We start from the raw sequence: 26,682 nt of genomic DNA, 5'->3' as shown, positions 1-26,682 counted from the left end.
AATATAACTTTAATACAATGCAGTTTCCCAAACAAAGTCGCCTTCATCCATTAAAGGTTCTGGGCTCAAATTTAATTGATTTATCTTCCTTAATCTCTGCATTTCCATGCAATATTACAGAATAATTGGCTGACATTTAAAAATGCAGAATTATGAATCAGCTTAACTAGGAGTACCTGCTACACATTTCTGATAAGGAGGCCAGTGCCTAATTATATCTCTCTCTAAACCTATTTAAGAGAGATACCTCTTAAACAAATTATATTGATGGGATTCTCTTGATAGGAAAACACTTGTAATTGAAAACTAAAGGGCTGCTCACAAGCCATTGCTGATACTATTTTGAGATAGACACAACATTCATACGATCATTCATGATGATCATTCATGATGAGATTACAACAATATGATAATCACTGGGGCTTCTCCAATCTCTTTTGGGAAATTCTAATTTAGCAACAGATTAAATCCAAATTAGATCTGCCTCTACCCTCTCAGGATTTGTTACACATAGTAGACTAATTAATTTGTAAGACAACAACAATTTGAAGAACTTCACACATAAATACAGAATATCACATACAAATACAGAACTGCAAGCAGGAATGGCTTCACTCAAGAATGACAGTATTAAATAACCATTAGACGCTTATTTGGCTGAATGACAGATGAGACCTAAAGTATTGGCAAGACAAAAATCCATGCTGCTGTTTATCAAAATTTACCTCCTCAAGTTTTGATAATCAGTTCCAGGTGGGTTACCTTTTTGAGTGATGTTGGCTTCTTCACCTTGGGAACTTCTCTCTGCTTTCCCTTCTTGACCAATGGTGAACTGGAATCTAAAGGGTTATGGGGAGTCTTTCCTTGGTTTAACTGTGGACTTTTTGTCATTGTCATTGATTCTTTTGAAGGCAATGTTACTGCACCACCAACTAAAACAAACACAAATCCGTTGTAAGAAGTTTGAAATCTATTTTCACCTGGAAGAAAAACCTCTTAATATTTGCTGCACTTACTTCTGACAAATATATTTAAGATTGGAGTATTCTCATACTAAATACAAGGCTCAAGTCATAAACACATGGGAAGGAAAGTGTTCTTTTCCTGATACAAAGCATGAATGGCTTCCCTAGTTTATTCACTGGAGCTTTGTTTTCACCAATTTATATTGTGAATACACCAATTTTTGCAATAAACCTCAAACATATACAATACTCCTGTTCCATTTACTACATTCCTAAGTCAATTACATTGGAACTAATTGTTTTGACTTAGGAATGTAGTAAATGGAACTAGTTAAAAATGCAAATTAGCCAAAATCCTGTTGCTTAGTATAGTAAATTATATTTCATTTAGGCCCATTGAATCAATGGGGATTTGGTGAGTCAATTCCTTTGTAGGTTCCATTGATTCAAATGGGCCTACTTTAGCATAGTAAATTACAGTTGGAGTAGGCTGATTTAATTCAATGGAATTTACAGAGGAGCTCATCACTACCTCCCCCGCCCCTGCTCCCAATTCACTGGCTTACTCTACTGTGATTTATAACGCTAAGCAACATAATTTTAGCCATTGTATTAAATACATCTGGGTTAAAATCTCAGACACAACAAGTATGTTTTCTTTAAAATTTCTGCACTCCATGCAGATCCTGTACTGCTGTTTCAGAAGGTGCTTATTCTCAGCCTTATTGCAACTACAGTAAATAAATAAAGCAGATTTTTAGCATTTTAATTTGGAAACATTTAACACTCATTTCACTTTCTCATTTTTCATCAGTGCAGATTTGTCACAAAGACATGATTTCTCAATTTATCTTCCTAATCTATGAGCAGAACCTTACATAACTTATTGGAGACAACTTGCATGATATATAAAAAGCGATTCCACAAGCTCTTTTGTGATTTAAGAACTGTACCCACCATATAGATCTATTTCAAAATTTGAATGTTGAGATTAAAACAACAATCTTAGACTTTGCAACACTGAAAAATCCACAATGCTCTACATCATATTCCCCAACTACTACAAGTAAGTAACAGTAAAAAGTCCCATTATTATGACTTTAGATACTTTTAGATTCTTTCAGGAGTACAAATGGCAGTCAGGCTTCAGCACTGGGACTCAATGTGTTCTAGAAGGAACGGAGCTCGACAGGTCCACAGCCTGGATTATTCCTTGATACTGCACTGGATTCCTGGGTGACAGCAGTTATGATGAATGAGCATCTTTGTGTACCTCATGTGCTACCTATGGCCTTTCCTCAGTTGATCTGACTCAGTACAAGTCAGCTCTGCCTTAGTTACATTGCACCTTGACTATTGCCATGTACTCTATGAGGGGGCACCCCTGAAGAGGGTCTGGAATCTTAAGCTGGTGCAATATATGGCAGATATGCTATCAGTTGGTACACAGTATTGAGATCCCACAAGCCTAATATTTCAAGACCTGTCCTATTGCCTGTGAAGGCTTGGGCAAGCTGCACAGTCTCAGCGCACCCCCAGAAGAAGGAAACAGTAAACCACTTCTGAATATTCTTTGCCTGGAAAACTCTGAAGAAGGGTGATCATAAGTAGGAATTGACTTGACAGCACATGATTATATGGATACCCAGTGTGGTGTACTGGACAGAGTGACAGACTAGGACTCTGGAGAACAGAGTCTGAATTCCCACTCAGCCATGGAAACTCATTGGGGGAGTGGAACTGATAAAACCACTCTTTAAACATCTGACCTCGAAAGCTCTGTTAGAGTCACTATAAGTCTGTTCCAACTTGACAGCACATAACAACAGTAACAACAACATATTTGAAATAAACCAAGAAGAAAAACATTATTGGAACATTTACCTGAAAGCACCACAGGTTTGGGTGACTGCTTAGCTTTTTCTGCATGTTGTTTTTCTTCCAAAACAGCCAGCATACCCCCCAAATCCAACTGCACAGGAATCTGACTTTTCTTGCCACTGCTCTTGGATGGTTCCTGCAAGAGGAGAAAGACACAGAAATTACTTGTTCTGTGCAAATCTCATACCCATCTAACAACTCTAATGTCTGTGAACATATTAATTCAGAATAATTTACAGTGGTGCCTCGCAAGATGAGCACTTCGTTTTACGATGAAATCGCATGACAAAGTTTTTGCGATCGCAAAAGCGATTGCAAAACGATGTTTTCTATGGGGTTTTTTCGCTTTGCGATGATTGGTTCACTGCTTCGCTAACCGATTATTGCAAAACGATGATTTTAGAACAGCTGATCGGCGGTTTCAAAATGGCCACCGGGCAAAAAAATGGCCACCTGGTGTTTTCTGGGACGGATTCCTCGCTGCATGGGCAGCAAAAATGGCCGCGCTATGGAGGATCTTCGCTGGATGGTGAGTTTCCAACCCATAGTAATGCATTAATCGGGTTTTAATGTGTTTCTATGGGCTTTTTAAAATCGCTTTACAATGTTTTCGTTCTACAGCAACTTCGCTGGAACAAATTAACATCGTAATGCGAGGCACCACTGTATTTTGCGCCAAAGCAAACCAATAAAACAGAAGTTGTTTTACCTGTGTTTTCCTTTTTTCTACTGAAGCTGGTGTAGTTTGTTTGTCTACTTTTATTCCTGATGCCTTGGGAGTTGACAATTCATGCTGAAAATGAACATCATGAAGCTCAGCGACAGACTCCTTTGTTATTACCACCTTTGAAATAAGGGAAATGTCATGAAACAGCTCATAAGAAACAAACTTATAATTGTGAGCTTTTCTCCTATAAGCATTCTATGGAGATTATTTTTAAGATCTGCCTATCTGTTTTCACATCCTGATACTGAACAACTAATTCTACATCCATATACACTAGTGAAAGTCACATTGTAAACTGATGATAGGAATTTGAGGAAATTAATTCAATGTTCCATACAAGCATGAACAGAGTTTTCTGGATTCCCTGCTTTCCACTAAGTGGCCTTCTTGAGGGTATAAGAGTAGTCAATTTCTGTAGGAATAAGGACTTCAAAATCCTAGGACTATTATACTGCAATGTAACTGCAGCACCACACACAAAATTTTAAAAGCAATGCAAAACTCAAATATGAGTTGTCTTTTAATCTAATTTTTGAAATTTGTTATTTCTTATACAAGTACAGGTACAGATATAGACCTGCCACATCTTTATTAAGATTTGGGAAACTGCAGAAGAAAATGGGACATGACTGGAAAAACAAGAATTGACAACAAAATAATAGAAATGAAAGAAATTGAGGGGTCATTTTAAAGTGGAAAACCAAAGAGGGGAAAAATTTCTTACTTCAGCTTGATCCCTAGGAACTGGTGAGGTCCAACAGGGTTTTGGAGTCCCTGGCTTGTACTTTTTATCAACAGCAGCTGCTAATTCTGGAAATTCTTCGTCATCCTATGTAAATGAAAGCAGGATCAGCTTAGGCCACTTTACTCAATATGGCACATATATACATCTTACTGGTCTGACTCCCTTCTCCATCAACAGTATATTACTGGAGTTTGTGATTTCTCTGCATCTTATCAGTTCTAAAACTGTACACATTTCTCCACTTTGAACAACAAAAAAGCTGTGAAAACAAACACACTTCTGAATTACTTGTGATATGTGCAGAAAAAAATTCTGTTTGATTTGCCACTGACACAGCATACAGTGGTGCCCCGTATAGCGAGGTTAATCCGTTCCGGATTAACCTTCGCTATACGAAAACATCGCTGTGCGGGTAAGGAAAGCCTATTGGAACGCATTAAACTTAGTTTAATGCGTTCCAATAAGCGTCCAAACTTACCCCTCCAGCGATGTTTTCGCGTCCGGCGGCCATTTTGGAGCCACCGATCAGCAGCTCCAAAATGGCCGCCGGATGACCCGAAATGGCCCCTATCAGTGTTTTCGCGCCCTCCCCTTGCTTACAGAGGTCGCGAAAACGCTGCGGGGGGGCATTTCAGGCCATCCGTGGCCATTTTGGAGCCGCCGATCAGCTGTTCGGCGGCTCCAAAATGGCCGCCGGACGCCCCAATCGTCGCAAAGCGAGTGCGGCGATTGGGGCAGATCCGTATAGCGATCCCCAAAAAGGGATCGCTATACGGATTCTTCGTTAAACGGTGCGCTCGTTAAGCGAGGCACCACTGTACTAGGAAAGATTCTAAGCTCTAAGAAATGCAATTTTAACATTCAAAATTCCTCTCTCCCATGTACCCCATCTGCAAGATGAGGCCAATAATAGCCTACATTATATGATTGTTGCAAACAATGTATTGTGTATATATGTGAACTGATTTGCAGACTATAATCCAGAATGTAAATACTAAGTAGCTTTAATTAAGCTATTCATTTTAATTTAGTGAAGAAAGGGCATGATCCCACTAGTTAACCACTTTTATACCCCATATTTCAAAGGAAAACCTTAAAAACTGTGTTATCTCCCCTTTGAAATAAATGGAATTGAAAAAGTGATTATTAAATAGTTAAAATGTTCCAGAAGTTTGGCAAAGCTAATAACGCAACCAAGTCTCAATTACTGAAATATGATTTTTTTAACAATATATGTTAACATTCAATGTGGAAAAAATGTTTGAAGCAAGAAGTTATGGCTGAAGCGACATGCCCCAAAACAAAAAAAATTCAGGCCAGAGATCAACATCTGACCCAAAATACAGGCAGCAATGCAACTTTTTGGTAGCCAACCCAAGAATTACTACACTACCAACATCTCTTTCTTCACAATGCATCAGTAGTGTGGAAGAGATGAAATGAACACAGGTTTGGACACACAAATATCAGTGTTGTGAAAAGGAAGCCTGTCTTTATGTCAGACTTTTAAAAAACACTATGTAACAAAGCAAGCAATCAACAAAACATTAGACTTCAGACTCATTGTACAAGCAGCTCAATTTCTTAGACCAATTTGTTTTACCCTAAATATGTCATATCTACTCAAAAAAGGGAGGCAGCTGATATTTAAGTCTGTATTTTAAAAGAGACAAATCCAAAATAGCACTACTATAGATTGTTTACCTAGAAAACACATTCCAAAATTAGATGCGTTCCACCAAAAACTAGTCCTTTGGAGGGAGGGCACCATTTTTACTATGTATTGGCATTGTATATTTTCTACTTAAGCAAAGAGCACAAGTAGAGACTCAAGCTTTCAGAAGATTTAAGGAGCAAGAGGTAGAAATACAGCATCAGTGAATGGTAGTCAGAACAAATTGGGAGCAGGAGGAGCAGTGTCCATGATTTGTTTCTTTGGGAAATATACCACGGAAATCAGTCACAAAACATTACTATATGGTGGCTAGAGCTGGAGTCACTATATAATCTGAATTCATATACTCAGTCTGAAAAAAGAATTCTTTATGTTGGTGGAGATATTTGTTTATCTGAAATCTGATTCTCCAATATCAAATTAATCCTGTTGCATAATTAATACTTGTGGAAGGATGATAACATCAGCAGCAGGGGGTGATTTTAAGTAATGAAAACCTCTTATTTCTGTCTCATGGCTTTTCTGACTCCTGTGTCATCAGTTCATCATATGGAAGCCGTCGGAGCCACAGAACAGTAAGATGAAGTCTTTGATTACCAAACTCCCCCTACTGGTAATGTCATTCAGTGACAGCAATTTCTGATAATTAAGTACTTCCTCCTCTTGTCCCATGGCTCCCCTGGCTTCTACAAAATGGGACTACACAGATTCAGGAAAGCCACAGAAGAGAAGTAAGAACTTTCTAATTATGGAAAACTGGCCCCCTCCTGATGACATTATCAGCTTTTTGCAAGCATAATTACGTAGTGTCAGTCCATACATGAAAAAATGATTGTCTCCTCTCATGCACCACCAGTGACTCCAAAATTTGTACAAATCCAAGTTGGCCTGTAATTCTCAGAACAGTACACACACAAATTTATCAATTTCTGTACCTCAATTCTTGGAGGTTCTTGAAATACGTTTGGTTCCCCCATCTCACTGTTTGATTTGGCTTTCTTCTTCTTTCTCTTCTTTTTCTTCTTTTTGTCTGCTGTCTCTTCAAATTCATTGTCACTAGCATTCTCTTTTGTTTCTGACTATTGTGAAAACAGTAGAACTTTTTAATACAGTCAACTCAAGTTTTCATAGCAAAGTAGTCACATTAAAACTACAGTGATAATCCTGCAAACAGAATATGAGGTGACTTTCTTCTTTTAATGATTCTGCTCTGGAATTATATGGCAAAATGGCTCCCAACGGCTGAAAATTTAATACAAATTCCATCATTGATTCGCAATATAGTACCAGTGCGTCAAAGTATAATATTCTACAATGCCACAGAGGGCCTGATATCAAATGAACTAATCAATATACCCAACACTACTCATATGCTGACACTGGATATATAATTCCACTTTAAACTTCCTAAATGTTAGAAAATGTAAACATCAGAGTAAAAAAAAAAGAAAGGCACAAGCCAGCCTAAGCACTTAATTACAGTAGTTCGGAAAATAAATACTCTGACAGTATGTCCCACCACTTTCACAGGTGCATTTGACGGTGACACAGAAGACAGCCTTCTCTATTGTTATACATAGACTTTGGAACTCCCTCCCACAGAAAGCCAAACCAGTCTTTGCTGTCCTTTTGCAAGCAGGCAAAGACCTTTCTCTTCAGGCAAGACTTCCCTCAGTAAACCAGGTGTGTGTGTGTGTGTTTTAGATAGACTGTATGCATGCTTGCTTCGACTGGATTTTTAGTACCTGTATTTTCCATTTTTGTGTTTTCCATTTCTCAGTTATTTTTTTGTATACTTATTCATCTTTGCCTTTATATTGCCTGATAATGTTGCAAGATGCCTCCTTATTGTTTGTAGTTTTAAATATAGTCTTTTAATGATGCTAACCACCATTCTATACTCATTGTTTTCAACTTTATTGTCTTTCATTACTGTAAGCCACCTTGGGTCCTTTTCAAGGAGAAATGTGGGGTAAAAATATTCTGAATGAATGAATGAATGAATGAATGAATGAATGAATGAATGAATGAATGAATGAATGACAATATATTTCAGAGCAGGCAACCTGGCTAACAGAATGACTGACATAACCAACACCACACAAAACTGGGGACAGCATGATCTTTCTTATTTTGAAGTCAAACAAAATAAAATAGAATTCATCATATTAAAATATGAAATGAACAATGTTCAAAAGAGTTAATTAATGCTCACCTAATAATTTAATAGTCATATAATGGCATTACTTAATAATTACAACAACACAAACGGAAGCAGTTTTTAAACAGTTACTTAAATCCTTGTCTGCAGGCTTGCTAGTTAAGACAGACAAAAAAGGGAAAAGAAAGAGACACAAAAAGAAGGGCACAGACAGACATCAGAGTCCAAGTCTTGATAGAACAGTTTCAAATACTGTTTAAATGAATTCTTGCAAGACTGAAAGCAGGCATGGGTGTGCCAAGAAAATGAGCAGTGAAAGAAAAAAGATGAGAGAAAAAACCAGTCAGGAGAGTGAAAAAGTATCTTCAGAGACAATAAGACAATGGACAGAAGGGAGTGTAGGGCATAGATTCTTAACTCGTGGTCCGTCGATGTCCTCACAGGGAGTCCATGAAGGTTTGAAGAAATGTTATGATTTTTTTGCAGTTAAAATAAAAATAATTAATGAATTAAAAAAGCAAGAAATAAAAGGAACCATAGGACAAAATCTTAATTTCCCTTGCTTGTTTGTCTAAAACTTGGCTTTTCTAAACTACTGCCTCTATTAAAAACAAAAGTAAAAAATCCGTTACAAAATAACTGTTTGATAGTTCTGCACATGGTGAGAATATGCAAGTGACTGATGCCGAGTGGCTGAGAGACAGGATATGACATTTCTTGCTACTGCGCAGACAGTCCCAGGGCGGGAAGAGAGAGTCAGAGTCTAAGTATCAGTGTGAGTGAGGGTTTGAACGACTTTGTATTTCTTCTTTGATTTGTACTAATAAAACCAATTGGTTATTGTTGGGTAAAGTGACTTTTTGATATTATTGCAGTGAATTTTGTAATGTTATACATTTTGGCTGAGCCTCAGAGAGGATCACTGGCTGAATTTTAAACATAAAAGAACTTATGCTGTTGATGAGGGTGCATTCTTTTCAAAGCAGAATGAAGCTTCTTCCAGTTATCTTAAAAAAGTATTGCCGTTATCACAAGGAATATCTGTTAATTGAGACCCTTCATGAGAACTTTAAATAAATATTTGATGAACTTTAGGGTTTTAAATCTTGAGTTAAGTTTTGGTGGTCCACAGTAACAAAATATATTAAAAGAGACCCATGGTAAAGAAAAGTTTAAGAACCACTAGTGTAGGGGGCAGCCAAAGAACAAAAAGATTTCAACAAAAAGAAAGCCAAAATCCAACTGAGTGCATCTGCTAATGGATCCAGAAGGATGTCCTTCTCCTCTGCACACAGCTTCCAGACGCTCAGTATCTACTCAGTGGGCTTGAAAAGTCTCCAGAGCGGAATGACTGATTAACACAAAGGGCTACCCAGAGCAGTGGGACTGCTATTGTGGACATGGGCGGAGAGAGGATGCATATCCCTGGATCTGCTGACTTAGTTTCTTCTATCAGTAGACCCTGACAAAAGCAGTATCTTAATCTGGAAAGGAAATTGGAACTAATGGAAAAAATAAAACAGGTGAAATACTACCAGAGCTAAAACAAAATACTGAAATAGGCAGCAGTAATAATAATAATGAGAGAGAAGCAAGGAAGCTAGAAAGATGTTAATTCCAACCATCAAGACAGAAGACAGAAACAAGCAGTGTTTTAGCAGGAGAAAAAATACTTTGTAGCTGGAAATGCCAAATGTTTATGCAATCCAAAATTAGAAGAGGTGATACAGTACCTTTCTTTGGACCACTAAAAATAAAACTGTAAACATAAGCTTTCATGAATAAAATTCTTTTCCTCTGGTGTAGAGTAGAAAAATTATGAATGAAAGTCCCAACATGGTCATGGCAGAGATGATGATACACCATGCACGTTGCTTAAGGTGGGCTGAAAGCTGGTTTCAACCAGTTCAGGAGAAAAAATTTTCATATGCCTCACCGGAGGTGCCATTTGGTTGGAATTTTCCACTCAGTCCCCAGGATCAAAGGTACACCTTGAATATGCCTTCTCCCCACTCCTCATATTACCTATTTGGAAATCAGGTTTCCTTATTGCCAGGGGAGGAATAACAAAACCTGATTTCCAAACAGGCAACATGAGTGGAGATGGAGAAGAAGGCACAGTCAAGGAAAAAATATGACTAATAGAAAGCAAAGCAAAGCAAAAAAGCTTATTTTTTTTAAATCCAAGCATAACTTTAAGAACAGAATGGTTGATGAGGAGAAATCAAGAGAACAAAAAATTGGCAACCTGATTTTGCAAAGAACGCATCACTAGCATCCTGTTCGTGTAGCCACACCACCTGAAGGCGATGACATCACTAGCAGCGGAAGATATCTACTTCTTCCTTCTCACTTGTGGCTTTTCTGACTTTCACTAATCTCTTTAATTGTGTGGGAGCCAAGGGTTGGGAGGAGGAAGACTTTCAACACCAAAGTTTTCCCCCAGCTAATAAAGTAATCTGGCAATTATGTTTTTTTGGTAATAAGACTTCCTCCTTATGCCCCACTTCAAGATTAATTTACCTCCCCATCCTGTGGCCCCCATGTGATGAAAGGGATTACAGTACTTGAAAGTCAGAAAAGCAGTGGGAGAAAAGAGGGGAATTTTTCTTTACAAAAAAAAAAATCTTCCCATGCTGGTGATGTTATCAACCTTCTTCTGGTACAGCTATGCCAACAGGATTTCTGCCACTGAATAAGAATAAAATATTCAAAACTGTTCCAAGTGAAAGATAAAAATAGAGAATGATCGAGAGACAGTGTCTTCCATGTGACAGAAACAATAGTAGATTTACACCATTATGGGCAGAACAATGAGATATTTACGATGTAAAATAAGAAAGGAAATAAAAAAGGAAGATGGGACCTAAATCCAGTGTCATGCTGCTACTCCAAAATGGTGTATGAGGTTCAAAGGGGGCTGTAGTAAGGAAGGGAGATCATGGAGAATCATCAGTACTTAGTAGCCATTAACACTTAAGAAACAGGACAGATCCTTCCAATTCATTCTTCACGTTAAGATTTCAGTTGATCAATTAAACATTGTCTCCTTTATCTCTCTCCCTTGGAAAGGATAGAAATAAGGTATCAAGGAGAAAGATAAGATAAAAAACAAATACAGAGAAACAGGATTCCTATTGCTTTTTATTATTACCCAAGACAAATAGCAATACTCTCATGTCAGCTTTTTCTGCACTGAACTGCTCTCCCACACATACTTTGACCCTTACAAATATACAGTGGAGCCTCGCACAGCGAGGTTAATCCGTTCCAGATTAACCCTCGCTGTGTGAAAACATTGCTGAGCGGGACAGAAAAGCCAATTGGAACGCATTAAACAGTGTTTAATGCGTTCCAAAAGGCTCCTTTACTCATCGTTCAGCGATGTTCCTCTATGGCCGGCAGCCATTTTCGCACCCTCCCCTCGCTTAACGAGGGCGCGAAAACGCTGCACATGGCCATTTTGCGACTTCCGGTGGCCATTTTGTAGCCGCCGAACAGCTGATCAGCGGGTCGCAAAGCGAAGGTCGGTAAGCGAACCGCTTACCGACCTTTGCTCTGCGATTTTCGGCCATAGGGGCCATCGGTATGCGATCGCATTTGCAATCGCGAAAACGTCCTCGTAGAGCGAATTCATCGCTCTACGGTGCACTCGTTGTGCGAGGCACCACTGTATGTCTTTTAAAAATCAACATGTACAAAGTTCTGGATAACATGTATCCAAAAGATAATATTAGAAAAATGAATAATATTGAAAGAACTTGGAAACTAATCTTCCTACCTTACAATCTGCAGAAGCACCCACTTTTCCTTTGTTGCCTGAACTGCTGGTGAGGACTGCATCTGTCATTGAAACACCTCTCTTGTGAGGCTGAGTTGGCACCTTGGCTGAAGACAGTCTTTCAGTGAAAAGGTCTGAGTATGCCTGAGGAACTGATAATTGACAGAACACAGTGTTCAAACTTCACAAATAACTCCAGCTCCTAAATCTTTAAGGAGGCCTAGGCCAAATTTTCATATTTTTTTTCACTGTAGAAGGTGTCATCTGGGGAGATATGCAAAACCTTATCATTCAAACAGGTCTGCAGAATTGATATGCCATACCTACCTACAAATATCCACCAGATACATCTATCTAAAATTGTGAAACATTAGTTTTCTTATCCTAATAATCTGGCATGTTGAATGCTAAAAATTATAGTCGTAATTGAAAATCATATGAAACGTACTGAAAATGCAGACATATTATGCATCAAATCAATTCTGACTGATGGTGGCCTTTCCACGTTTTCCTAGGTATAGAGTATTCAGAAGTGGTTTACTATTCCCTTCTTCAGAGGCTATTTCTGGGCCTATGCAGCTTATTCAACATTATACAGGCTAGCTCTTCTCCTGGGAGATAAAGGAGGGAATCAAACTCCTAACCTCTGATTCTGCAAGGCATATACATAACTCACTGAGCTATTTCAAATGTTTACAGCACTCAGAAATTCTCTAGTCAGCCTTTAATACCTCCAGATTTTTAATATATTTCTATTAAAAAGAGACACGTAATTCTTCTGCATCTTTTAAGAACTTCTTAAAAGCTTCTGTGGATTAAGTAGAGAGTGGAGAATGAAATCTTATATGGAGCGGACAAAACAGTAAAGCAAGGTCTGCAACTATACTTACTTCCAGGATCAGATGAGGAACTTAAAGGTCTTGATGGGAATTGTTTTTTCAGAGATACTTCACCCTGTAGTGATTATTGCAATCTTCAGTGCAAATCACAATTTACAATTTATTTAGCACATTAGATAACATCCATCACCACCAGCAGCCTTAGAAGCAATCTGAAGATTATCTATCTATCTATCTATCTATCTATCTATCTATCTATCTATCTATCTATCTATCTATCTATCTATCTATCTATCTATCTATCTATCTATCTATCTATCTATCTATCTATCTATCTATCTATCTATGTTGGGACTTGGTGAGTCAACTGCTCCATATGTCCCAACATTTCAAATAGGCTTACTATGGCTGCAAGTCATTTTAGTAAGTCACAACTAGAGTAGACTTATTGGAACTGATGGAACTTAGAGGAGTTGACTTACCAAATTCCCACTGATTCAAAGAGTATACTTTAGAATAATTTACTATGCTAAGTAACAAATCTTATAGTTTCCCCCATGGATTAGTAATCATTTCTGTTTACATCATATATTCACATTATAGACTACTGTATTAAAGGAAGTATTTAAAACTGATGAAATAGCTCTCCAAAAAGTATTTTCAACGATACATACAAAAATAAGGGATAGAGTGGAAACTATACAAATACTGTTTGTCTAAACGTAAATATGTAGTTTGTGTTCAAAAATAATTCATCAATTACTAATTAAATAAGTTAATTAGAAAATCACAAAAAACTAGGAGTCAGAAATAAAATTTTTCCAGAAGTTTTAATCCTTTAAGCAGGTTCCTATGTTACATGGGCAAGGAATAAGCTATGATCACCAAATTGAACTGCAGTGAGAGAAATGCATGTAAAACTACAACAGTATTTTAAAAAAACAACTAAATAGTCAAATAAGAAAATTAAGTCACTACATCTAAATCTAGATCATTTTCTCCAATATCATTTCCTGTCAATTTCTATATCCTATCCTTATTAAAATGAATCAGAAATAAGAGCCTTCTTGTTAACTGATAAAAGAGAAATATTATATGAAGTAAATATTCCAGATAAAATTATTTCCAAAATGTTACAGAAACACAACTCTAAGAGAAAGACAAGACTTAAAAATACTATTGGGTTAAAGAACCTCAGGGAAAATATAAACTGCTGATGAAAAATGTTGTTCCTTATCTAGTGGTATAATCTCATACTACTAATGAGATAAAGTACCTACCTATTCTTAATACCCTGTTTTCCCGAAAATAAGACAGGGTTTTATATTAAGTTTTGCTCCAAAAAATGCATTAGGGCTTATTTTCAGGGGATGCTTTATTTTTTTCATGTACAACAATCTACATTTATTCAAAAACAGTCATGTTGTCTTCTTCTGGTTTCTGCACAATGGTGGAGCACGGAGTTTCACTTAACTGAGGCTTATTTTGGGGGTAGGACTTATATTATGAGCATCCTGAAAAATCATACTAGGGCTTATTTTCAGGTTAGGTCTTATTTTAGGGGAAACAGGGTACATTTTTTGTTATTACATAGTGGGCAAAATCCTACCAGTATAGTGTGATGGGAGGAAAGCTTTCAATAGTCAAAAATCATTAATGGCCAGTGATGATTTTGACAATTAAAAGCTCTCCCGCCCCCATTCTCCCACTGTTCCCAAAGGCCTTCCTAGGGTGAGATCCTTAAGAAGCCTTGGAACCTGAAAGGAGGAGGATAAGGAGCTTTCTGTTAATTTAAAGTTAAAGTTCTAGATCAGTGTCTGATGTTAGTAATGGACTGGATGAGGACAAATAAACTGAAACTTAAAGCAGACAAGACAGAGGTGCTCCTGGTCAATTGAAAGGCAGATCTAAGAATAGGGATTCAGCCTGTATTGGGTGGGGTTACACAACCTCTGAAAACACAGGTGTACAGCTTGGGTGTGTTCCTGGATTTGTCTCTGTGCCTAGACTGCCCAGGTTTCAGTGGTGGCCAGGGGTGCCTTTGCACAGTTAAAACTACTGTGACAGCTGCACCCATTGCTGGAGAGGTCTACCTTGGCCTCAGTGACACAAACCTAAGTTGCAGCCCAGCTGATTACTGTAATGTGCTCTATGTGTGGCTCCCTTCGGAAGGAACTTGAAAACTTCAGCAGGTACACAATGCTGCAGCCAGATTGTTAACTGGGGCTGGTTACAAGGATTCACATAAGCTCCCTATTACAGCAGCTCCACTGATTACTGATCAACTTCCAGGCACAATTCAAAGTGCTGCTTTTAACGAAACTGACTGTCTAGGACAGTGGTCCCCAACCTTGGGCCTCCAGATGTTCTTGGACTACAACTCCCAGAAGCCTTCACCACCACCTCTGCTGGCCAGGATTTCTGGGTGTTGAAGTCCAAGAACCTCTGGAGGCCCAAGGTTGGGGACCACTGGTCTAGGAGACAAACAGGATGGTTTATATTTTGCTGCTTCTAAATGAGTTTTTTATAATGCTTTTACTTAAGGTTTTTGCTCTTGATTCTTCTTTAATGTCTGAATAATTTACTTTTTTCAATTTTAATATTGTTTTTAATTATATAAGCTGCCTTGGGTCCTTTTTTAGGAGAAAAGCAGTGTAGCATTTGTCATGAATATTCATATGCTATTTGCACAGACCAATGGGAGTGCTTGGAGGGGCAGAGTCACAAGGTATAAGAGACTCGGCAGCAGCAGGAGGAGTTGAGATAGAGAGAGTTAGGGTCTTTGAGATAGAGAGTTAGAAAGCTGAGAGGGTTTTGGAGTCTGGGTGGGAGAATGGTGTTTGAGGGTGGATAAAGAAGAATGTTTAAGAGTTAACAACATGGCTTGTTCTGTCAACACCTGTATCAATAAACAATTTCTATTTGGTTCTTTTAAAATGACATGTGGTCTGGACAGCTATCATTCATACAGTATTAGGTATTCTTGATGAAATCAACTGGTGGCAGCTGAGGGGCACGTAGTGTGAACTCCTAGTTTGGTGAAACAATCGGGCCATGTGGAATCATGACAGGCAGTATAATGCATTTTAAATAAATGAACAAACAAAATTAATTATTTGTAGCACTCAGAATCACTTTACAGCAGTGTAACTACACCAACAAGGTTTTGCTCTTAGTGATAATACACTAGAGAGAGAAATAGTTCATATCAACAAAATACTGTTCAGTCCTCCAAAAACTATCAAGTAGCTAACCTCTTTGGTGATAAAATCTGAAATTCCTTTTTTCCCCAGAGTTTTCGGAGGCAGCTTATCTCCTTCAGCCAAGCCCAATGGTCCCAACGTACGTTTTTGAAGATCCAGCAGATCACTATTTCCCATGGCTTGCAATTTTGGAAAATCTGCGAAAGTAATTTCAAAGGCAGGTTCTGGAAGCCGCTCACTGTTTTGAATCTGTTTGAATCTTGTATTCATGGCTTTAGTAGGTCTGTCTAGTAAAAGAGTTAATGTATCATTAGATTTTACTCTCATTATCTGCTACAGGTTTATTCTAATTATTGTTGCAGGCAAGTAAATAAACATGACAAAATCTTGCCCTTTGGAGTGCTTTCATTCAGGATTCCTGATGCTCCGTTTCATTCCTCTACTTATTTACTATCTGTTTATCCTCCCCATCACCAGCTCCACCAAAAGCCACTGAGCATAGTCATTCTCCATTGGTACACTGCAAGTTGCTTTCGGTGTTTACTTGGGGATTAAAATGAACACGTGTTGGAACTTGCAAGCACATGAAAATCTGTCTTCATGGATTTCTATGGGAATCTTTGCAATTCATTTTTGGAAATATTTAAAAGGAGCTCCTCAATGTGAACTAGTAAATTTTGCAGTTTAACCTAACCCAAATATTTCGGAATTTTTCAAATTAAAGGTGTGGAACACTAACAAATACATTTGGGCCAAAATCCTGTTGCTTAGCACAGTACATCACACTAGAATAGGCCCTACTGAATCAATGGGGATGTGGTGAGTCACTCCTCAAGTTCCACTGATTCAAACGGGCCTACTCTAATTGCCACTTACTTTAGCATAGTAAGTAACAGACGAGGCCTCTTTGAAGCAACAGAGTTGACTCATTAATCAATGGAACTTTTAGAGTAATTCATTCAATAGTTCAACTTTAGAGGGATTGAGTATGCTAAGCAACAGGATTTTCAATAGTTTATTTTTTAAAATTAATACAAATAGTCTTTTTTGAACAAAACTGATCACCCGAGATGAGCCATTTCCACCAGAAAAATCTGTCAGTCATGATCACTAATGACACTTAAAATTAAGGTGATTTATGAAGGAGTCTGACCTTGAGCCAGACATCCTGGAGAGTGAAGTCAAGTGGGCTTTAGAAAGCCTGGCTAACAACAAGGCCAGTGGAGGTGATGGCATTCCAGTTGAACTATTTAAAATCTTGAAAGATGATGCTGTTAAGGTGCTACATTCAATATGTCAGCAAGTTTGGAAAACCCAACAGTGGCCAGAGGATTGGAAAAGATCAGTCTACATCCCAATCCCAAAGAAAGGCAGTGCCAAAGAATCCTCCAACTACCGTACAATTGCACTCATTTCACATGCTAGCAAGGTTATGCTCAAAATCCAACAAGGTAGGCTTCAGCAGTATGGGGACCGGGAACTCCCAGAAGTACAAGCTGGATTCCGAAGAGGCAGAGGAACTAGAGACCAAATTGCCAACATGCGCTGGATTATGGAGAAAGCCAGAGAGTTCCAGAAAAATATCTACTTCTGCTTCATTGACTATGCAAAAGCCTTTGACTGTGTGGACCACAGCAAACTGTGGCAAGTTCTTAAAGAAATGGGAGTGCCTGACCACCTTATCTGTCTCCTGAGAAACCTATATGTGGGACAGGAAGCAACAGTTAGAACTGGTCATGGAACAACTGATTGGTTCAAAATTGAGAAAGGAGTACGAGAAGGCTGTATATTGTCCCCCTGCTTATTTAACTTATATGCAGAATACATCATGCGGAAGGTTGGACTGGATGAAACCCAAGCCGGAATTAAGATTGCCGGAAGAAATATCAACAACCTCAGATATGCAGATGATACCACTCTGATGGCAGAAAGTGAGGAGGAATTAAAGAACCTTGTAATGAGAGTGAAAGAGGAGAGTGCAAAAAACGGTCTGAAACTCAACATCAAAAAAACTAAGATCATGGCCACTGGTCCCATCACCTCCTGGGAAATAGAAGGGGAAGACATGGAGGTAGTGACAGATTTTATTTTCCTGGGCTCCATGATCACTGCAGATGGTGACAGCAGCCACGAAATTAAAAGACACCTGCTTCTTGGGAGGAAAGCGATGACAAATCTTGACAGCATCTTAAAAAGCAGAGACATCACATTGCCAACAAAAGTCCGAATAGTCAAAGCTATGGTTTTTCCTGTTGTGATGTATGGAAGTGAGAGCTGGACCATAAAGAAAGCAGACCGCCGAAGAATTGATGCCTTTGAATTGCAGGTGCTGGAGGAGGCTCTTGAGAATCCCCTGGACTGCAAGGAGAACAAACCTATCAGTTCTAAAGGAAATCAACCCTGAGTGCTCACTGGAAGGACAGATCCTGAAGCTGAGGCTCCAGTACTTTGGCCATCTCATGAGAAGAAAAGAGTCCTTGGAAAAAACCTTGATGTTAGAAAGGTGTGATGGCAAGAGGAGAAGGGGACGACCGAGGATGAGATGGCTGGACAGTGTCTGCGAAGCAACCAACATGAATTTGACACAACTCCGGGAGGCAGTGGAAGATAGGAGGGCCTGGCATGCTCTGGTCCATGGGGTCACGAAGAGTTGGACACGACTAAACGACTAAACACACACACATGAAGGAGTCTAACTATACATAATACCAGAATGTCATCCAAACACATATTTTGGCTTTTTTCTAATGGCAAATCTACAGAACAACAAATTAATAATCTTAATGTACCTGATTTATTAATATTTCTGCCGTGCAGAGTAGTGTAAGACAAACTCTCTGTTGTTCTGCTAGTAAAATCACTCCCATCAGACTTCTTGTTTTCCAATTTTTGTTCAAGATCTTTTGGTTGTCTCTATGTAAAATAATAAGGAAAATTAATTTCAGAATACTTTTTTTGTAAATACTTTATTGCTTAACACATTACATCTGTATGTTGTATTTCATTACAATTTCAACTAACAGTGGCAGATAGTGCTGTCTGCTGTTCAGTAGTTAATGGCAAAGCATTCACTTTTGGAATTCAGTTTTTGTATGTTCTGAAGGCCAAATAACCATGTCAAAAACACCTCTGCAAACTATATTCATAAAACAATGTGCTAGCAGACATTACCACCATACCTGGCGGAGGTGCTCACTGCACACACAGAATTGGGTAACATTTTAAAGAATTCTATTAGCTAGGAATCTATTTCACTTTATAATACTGACTTTTAATATAAACAGCTGGAAAACATAGGAAGCTTTTGATTCTCAATGAACCCCAGTAAACAACATAAGGAAATCAGAAGCTAGGGATATAGTTGCACAATTTGCTCAGTGTGCAATCTATGCTGGTTGCAAATACTTCTCCTATTAAGATGGCAGAGAATGCTGAAGTACCTCATTGCAGAACAGCTATGACTAGGACAGAATACTCCTAGAAATCAACAGTGGAACACTCCAGACAAGCCTATAACTGCACTCCAGTTTCTGGTACTAGTAAAACACATAGAAATAACATAGCAAGATATCAACACAACCATAACTTACCCTGGAATGATATGCAGCTTCCTTCCTGATGGGAGACATCTGTTTCCCATAGTCTTTGTCCTGTCTAGAAGACTGGAAGAGTCTGTTGTTGCTCTCATGCTGGAAGTTGGTAAATGTATACGAATTTGGTGCAGCATCAGGTGAATATGGACAACTGGAGTACTCCCCAAGTGAACTATATCCCACAGGATTCTGAGATGCACATTGGGAAGGAGAGGCTGTGGAATCCCAGGGCCCGTCTTGGGTGCATACGTGATGTCTAAATTAAATCAACATATTGTTCTTTAATTGGATAGCTCATTCAAATGTGACCACATTTTACAGTAATAACCAAAGTTATTTGAGCATGTTTCAATGGGCACCAGAATATGTGTGGATGGATTTTTTTAGTTCAAATGTTATCAGCAACTTATGAAAGAAATAACATTATCAACAAATGTTATGGTTTTAAAATATTATAGTTTAAACTATAATAAACCACTAGAAAAATAACTTAGTTTATTGGTCGAACAGCACTAAGCATAATATGACAACACTGAAAACAGGACACCAAGGGGTGTCTCATTAAAAAACAGAGTAGACTGCATTTTCAGATGACACCAAACCTGTTGGAGTAGGTAATCCTTCAGAAAACAAAAAATGATTCCAGATAATTACAGCAGACTGAAGAACTGGGTTAAAATAAGCAAAATGAGTTTCCACAAGAAAAAAATTTTAGAGCTCTACATTTAGGGAGGAAAAAAGCAGACACACAAATATCAGATGAGTGACATCTGGCCTGGCAATAAAATGTGTGAAAAGGAGTTATAGTTGACCACAAGTTAAACAGGAGTGAACAGTGTGATACAGCAGCAAAAAACAAAAATAAAATAAGGGATCAACAAGAGGGACATGTGCAGAGGAAGGTGATCACAAAGGTAAAAGGTCTAGAAATCCAGCCCTATTAAGAAAAGATTTGGGTATGTTTACTCTGGAGAAGAGAAAGCAGAAAAATAATATGCCAACCATCTTAAATATTTGAAAGGTTTTCACATAGAAGAGGCAGAAAGCTTGTTTTCTGCAGCCCACAGGGTAAGACCTGAAGAAACTGATTCAAATTACTAGAAAAGAGAAGTCAACTAAATATTTGAAAGAAGTTCATGACAGGAAAAGACATTTAACCATGGAATCGACCCTGGAAGGATTCTTGCATATTTGAGATGTATTAAAAAGGGTTGGATGGCCATCTATAAGGAATGTTTTAGATTTGGATTTCCTGCACTATCAGGGATTGGACTTCATGATACTTGGGGTCCCCTCCAGCTCTACTCTTCTATCAGTCATCTAGCCTGTGGGATGCATATATTCTCATGAGCCAGACACAAACACAATCCTCTTTTCATATTGGCCATACAAACATATGCTAGTAATAGAACAAATGGGGAAACTTACAATCTATATACTGTAGAAGGAATACAAGCTGCTGAAACAATTGTATGGTTGACTTTTACACCGACAATAAAACTGATATATATCGGGACAAAAGTCTTCTCCCCATGAGGAAGGTCAAGATGGCTACAGTTGCTCACAATTTTTTTCAGTGCTTGGTGACCTCTTTTCTGCAACTGACATGATTTGTTCCAAGGGACAGCACTTCAATTATCCCCATTGCTCATTAGAGAATTCAGACTCCCTTCCCTTTCACAAAGAAAAAATGCTTCTCAGTTATAGGTATTTCAACATAGGAAACATAATTGCTGCTATGAGGTTTTGAGATTATAGGGTCGATTTTTAAAAGGTGCCCACACAGAAAGTGAAAACAAAACCCAAACCCACAAATCCCACACTGGCAAATTTTAAAACTGCCCAGAGTAGACCTTTGGTCTAGATGGGCAGGATAGAAATCAAAGCAAATCAAATAAATAAATAAATAAACAAACAGACAGATAAATAAATAAATAAATAAATAAATAAATAAATAAATAAATAAATAAATAAATAAATAAATAAATAAATAAATAAAGAGTGCAGTTATCAATGTCCCAGAAAGTCGAATGAGACATTTCTTGAAAAACCCACAGCATCAGAGATATAGCTTTGAAATTAGCAGATGATTTATGATCATTCTGCTGATGGTGGCAAAAGCCCAATGCTATATCACCTCTGGAATGTCTTGTGAGAAGTACAATTTTCTGGCCTAAAATGTTGAAGAAGCAATGTCAGTTAATCACCAAACAAATGTAACTTGCCAGAGAGCTAAAGAATCTTAATTCAAGACCTCAGCAGGTTAACAGTCCCCCAAGAAATGAGATGTAGAAGGGTACATACTTATCCACTGATGGCTCCTGAACATATGGGTAGCATGTTGTATAATATCTAGGAAAGACACATGCTTCTGAGGGTTCTGACCATGCCACTGTTACCGCCGAATATTTGGGGACAAACGGTTTGACCTCTGCTGATAACTTGATGCCCTGAGAAACAAAAGGTTTTTTGGCTACATGCACTTTTAAGGTTATCCAAAAAAATAAGTAAAATTCCCCATTGATGTGAACAAAACTGTCAGAAGTGGGAAAGCTGGTCTTTAGTTTTATGCTCAACCTAAATAATCTCCATAACAGAACTCAAATTTTACAGAGAATGTGAATGCTAAAGCAAACTGCTGTTCTAAATGGTATTTTATATGTAAAAAATAATTAAAATACATTACAATCAAGGTTCCCTCTCTAAGGTGCATGGCTGCATGAGCGCACAGGGCTCCTCTTCCTCCTCCACACACCCACTCATTTCCAGCCCCTTTGGTCACAACAGAATATCGCAGAGAGGGGAAGAGTCGCCGTGCAGAGAGAGCAGAGCCATGTGTGCAACAGGCAGAACCCCACCCAGCAGGGCTGAACATGAGAGGGAGCGTTGATTACAATAATACCATATTTATAATATCTTAAATATACAATGCAGAAACTGGTTTCCTAAAACTATCTCAATTTCCATTTGCAAGGGAGAAAACTTATCTTTTGAAAATTAAAAAAACAGAAAATATACTTCTATTAAGTATGGCTAGGAGACCGAGAACAAACTTCAGGCCCATAAACACTTTCCCTGCCTCCAGTTTCTCCCTTTGCATATAGGACTCCCATCATCAATCTTTACTCTGGTTTGGCTCTGAGGTTCTAATGCCCAGGGTTAGTCAGACATATTGCCAAAGCAGGATAAAGGGAAATGTAAATGTGAGAGAAAGGGGCATATGATGCAATTGCCGCCCACCCTGGTAATCCTATATAACAGACACAAACCAACACCATCTGCCTCAGCCCTAGAACCCTGCTTAGATGTACACTGTACTTAAAGCACGTGGCTATTTGTAACAAGGAGAGCTCACTAGTCTTGCCCCTTCCACAGTTACTTTAGTAACAAGAAGGCAGCAACTTGAATATTGAAAACTGTTCTATCTGGGTAGCCTCTCCAGATGAGCCAGAAGTGCCAAACCTTCAGGTCTGGCTCCTATAGAGCACTAGATAGAGCAGCCTCTCCTCTCTTGAGTTTCCATGATTAAAGCAAGCACAAGGGAGAGTGGTAGTAGTCATTTCCCCATCCCATACAGGTTTTATATGTTTATGTACTTTTAAATGTAAAATAAAAGTATCACCACAAATAAAACAAAGCATTCAGTCAAAAGTTAAATGTCTGTTCACTGAACACTCTTAAGCACTTGTGATAGAGACATACAAGAAACTATTTCTGCAGTTCAACAATTTGCAAAAAAAATAAATAATAATAATCTAAATTTTGGCAAACTTATCCCAACTGTGTAAGAGTGGGCACTTAAAGGAGTAATGACTGACATCCCCTTGCACAGTTATGCAAATGCTGTACTGTTTAAGTGGAAAATTGCCATAAGTTAAGAAATTTCTATGGACCTTATCCATTTCATGCCAAGTCATGTGACTCAGTATGCAACAATGCAACAGAGATTTCTTAATTTATGGCAACACATTACACAATCTGAACAGGATTTCAGCCATAAACACCTTTGCATCTTTTTACAGAAATACTTAATTTTGTAAAACTAAAATCTTATTGTTTCATTTTTCTCCTCTAATATATACAAGCCTGTAACATATGAATATTCTAACTATTAACCACCTGAAGATTTTATCAAAATATCTAAACAATTTTAAGCATTTTGTGACTGCAACAATGCAACACCTTTTCAAAGCTAGATTACAATGCTGGTATGCAAGGATCAGGGGCTGTGCTCACATGACATGATAAATTATTGAATCATGGGAAGTGCAGCTTCTCACAAATGCAACGCTAATGATTCCTGCTGAATGATTATTTTCACTTGCAGCTGAAGAAAACCAAAGCTTCATTCTGTACTTTGTTTATGTGTCATGCAAATGTGAGCATTTTTCTTCTGGCTTCTCTCCCAATAAACCATAGAAAACATTCATGCCTTATGTTCAGCTTGCTGGGAGAAAAATTAACCAAGGAAGAGAAACACCTTGTGTTTAGATGTTATATCAAACAAACAATGAAGCAAAGGTCCATGGCTTTTCTACCTTCTCCTGCTGCAGCCAGGAGAGACTGAAGCAGCATTCTGAGATTTTTTATTTTGTGTGACCATGACAGAGGTTACAAAGCAAATAATTAATTTTGTGTACATGTAGTCTTCTCTTAATGCTAATGCCATAGTTTCAGGCAGAAATATTAATACCTGGAGCCTGCTGTATGCTTTTAAACTTTCCCACTGTCACCCTAAAATGGTTTCTTCTTGCATTACAAACGAAAACATACACTCGTATCTCAGCATGTTTTGAGCAATCATTCACCTACCTTTCTATTTATAGTCCCATTGTAACATACACCCCTATTAAAAGATTTATTCCACAACATTATGATAGACAGCTAAGAAATGCAAAGGATCAAATCTAGGGCCCCCATGGTGCACTAGTTAAACTGCAGTTCTGCAGCCAAAACTCTTATCATAACCTGGGTTCAATCCCACATAGCCAGCTCCATCTTCACACAGCCTTACATCTTTCTAAGGTCAGTAACTGAGCACCCAGCTTGCAGGGGCAGGGAGGGGGCAGGGATCTGTAGCCTGCATCATTAAATTCTAAACTGACCACATAGTGCTTTAAGCACTGTGGGGCACTACATAGCATACAACAGCACACTTTGCTTTTGCTTTAATCCAGAGGAGGGTATTCAAAACTAACCTCTCCAATTGGTTTTAATATAACATGACTTTTTTCAGACAAAAATCAACCTCTACATGAGCCTATAGGCCTTTCTCTGAAGAGCTAGTAAGTTAATTTGCTTCTACAGAAACAAACTATAAATTTTCATTTTTGCTTCTATCCTGTGGCTCACTTGTGTCAAGAAACAGCACATTTCCTATTTCATTCTGAATGCTGTCCTGGGATTAACTTTATTCAGAACAGGAAACTTTCTGAAATTACTTTGATTTTGAAAAACATACAGTGTGGTCAGCAGGGTATGTTTTCAAATATCTCAGTTTATATATAACAAGAGGATATTGTTCATAACCACTCACTCAGATACCTACGAGAAGTATACAAGCAAAATGTTTAACAGCAAACATTTTCTCACTTGTGCTTCCCAGCAATTAGTATTGAGAGGCATACTGTTACTGGAATATTGTGGCTAGCAAGATCAGAGTCATTGATAGCATTATCCTCCACATGAAACGCAAGAGTGTGACATCACTTTGCTCACATTGTTATATACAGAATGTTTACCCAAGTAAAAAATGTGATGCCTTAAATGTTAAAAAGCTTAATTTAGAATATTTTTTAGACAAAAACATACCAGATCAGAAGTGACCAACAAATTCTAAAACTCAACTAGAACAGCTGTCACACTACATGAAAATGACAGAGACTGGAAAAGCAGCAAGTATTTCACCTTTTCTATGCCCCAGTTTACATATTACCTCCCATAGTTTCTTGGGCCTTCAGACACACTACAGTGAAACACTACAGTTCAGTCAACTGCATTTCCTGAATGAAAGTATCAAACACTCCCTTTAATTCTATTTTGCCTAATAACCTTTTTGTTTGTCCCAGTAGTATAAAGGATGAGATACACCAACTCCAGTCCTAACTAGACCTTTTAACACCAAAGTGGCTGCTGTTCTCTCCTGTTTTCTTACAGACCTTCTGTGGCCGAGACAAAGAAATTGAACAGAATACCAACTTTTCTACTACTTAAAATATACAGGAGTGTTTTGAAAATGGAAGGAACAGCAAGTACGCTAGGCCTGTTGTACCAGACAGAAATGAGGAGAATGGCCCCAAACTTAGTTCGGCAGGTCATATAACTTGCCCAACATGTTTTGATACATTTTGACTTCTTCGGGTGGCTCTATTCGCGATTTTCACACTTTTTAGTCTCTTTCTTCTTTCTAAAAAGAGATATATGACGGCTTTCTCTCAAGAGTTCTGGACCAGGAGACATTTCCTCCCACTTTTGGTGCGGGCATCCTTTCGGACTGAAACGGGGGGAGGGCGAAGGGGGGATTGGGGTGTTCTTTCAACGACAACAAAGCAACCCTCCTGGAGATTTCCTCTTCCTTCTCCCTTCCAAAACCTTTCCGGGTTACTCGCCGCCGGTTACATAACCGAACAGCCGGATGGAGAACCTTCAAGAGCGGGTCTTCCTTTTATTTATGACGCCGACCCGGGCTCAGCCCGGCCGCTTCCCCTCTTACCTCGCTACCCGTTTCCCGTTTGGAAGTCATGGCGGGGGGGGGGCTGAGGGAAGGGAGCACAGGAGGGCGGCCAAAGGTCGTCAAAACAGCCCCGCCAACAGCGGCTCCTCCTCGCTCGGCGCCACCGCCGGCGCGCACCTAAGCTGTCAAGGAGGCGACGCCAGCTTTTCAAGGAGGCGCAGCCAATCAAACAGAAGCGTCTCGACCACGTGCCGGTCGTCATGACACCGGAGGCAAACGGGAAAGGCTCTTCTAGAAGGCTCGGCCGCCGTTCTTTCTCTCGCCCTTTCTTCCCCGCGGGAGGAGGACGAAGCCCTTGCGGTCCTCCTTAACGGCGCCAAAGCGCGGCTTCGCGAAGGAGGCGGCGGGGACCGTGTGGGTGGATCCCGCAGGAAAGAGC

At 38.7% G+C, this 26,682-nt stretch overlaps 1 protein-coding gene across 5 annotated transcripts in view; it reads right to left on the bottom strand.

The window, feature by feature from the left end:
- The window catches only part of SECISBP2 (SECIS binding protein 2), a 43,991-nt gene extending 17,572 nt beyond the window's left edge, over positions 1-26,419 (bottom strand). Inside the window, exons 1-12 of one of the 5 annotated variants that reach the window (XM_072992375.2) lie at positions 26,283-26,419; positions 21,875-22,020; positions 19,568-19,826; positions 18,767-18,890; positions 16,029-16,264; positions 12,826-12,889; positions 11,936-12,087; positions 6,929-7,072; positions 4,298-4,402; positions 3,556-3,690; positions 2,850-2,982; positions 763-932 (exon numbers count right to left, since the gene is read on the bottom strand). In XM_072992375.2, coding sequence (XP_072848476.2) covers positions 763-932; positions 2,850-2,982; positions 3,556-3,690; positions 4,298-4,402; positions 6,929-7,072; positions 11,936-12,087; positions 12,826-12,889; positions 16,029-16,264; positions 18,767-18,890; positions 19,568-19,826; positions 21,875-22,020; positions 26,283-26,312 — 1,698 coding nt within the window. In that variant the 5' untranslated portion in view covers positions 26,313-26,419. The other 4 variants (XM_072992373.2, XM_078386196.1, XM_072992374.2 and 1 more) reach the window with 4 other exon arrangements.
- Positions 26,420-26,682: the final 263 nt, after the last annotated feature.

This window comes from Pogona vitticeps, chromosome 2 (genome assembly GCF_051106095.1).
Source record: "Pogona vitticeps strain Pit_001003342236 chromosome 2, PviZW2.1, whole genome shotgun sequence".
In the NCBI taxonomy this organism is placed as follows: Eukaryota; Metazoa; Chordata; class Lepidosauria; order Squamata; family Agamidae; genus Pogona; species Pogona vitticeps.
The sequence above is the reverse complement of the archived record's forward strand: the minus strand, read 5'-3'. Positions and strand labels throughout refer to the sequence as shown.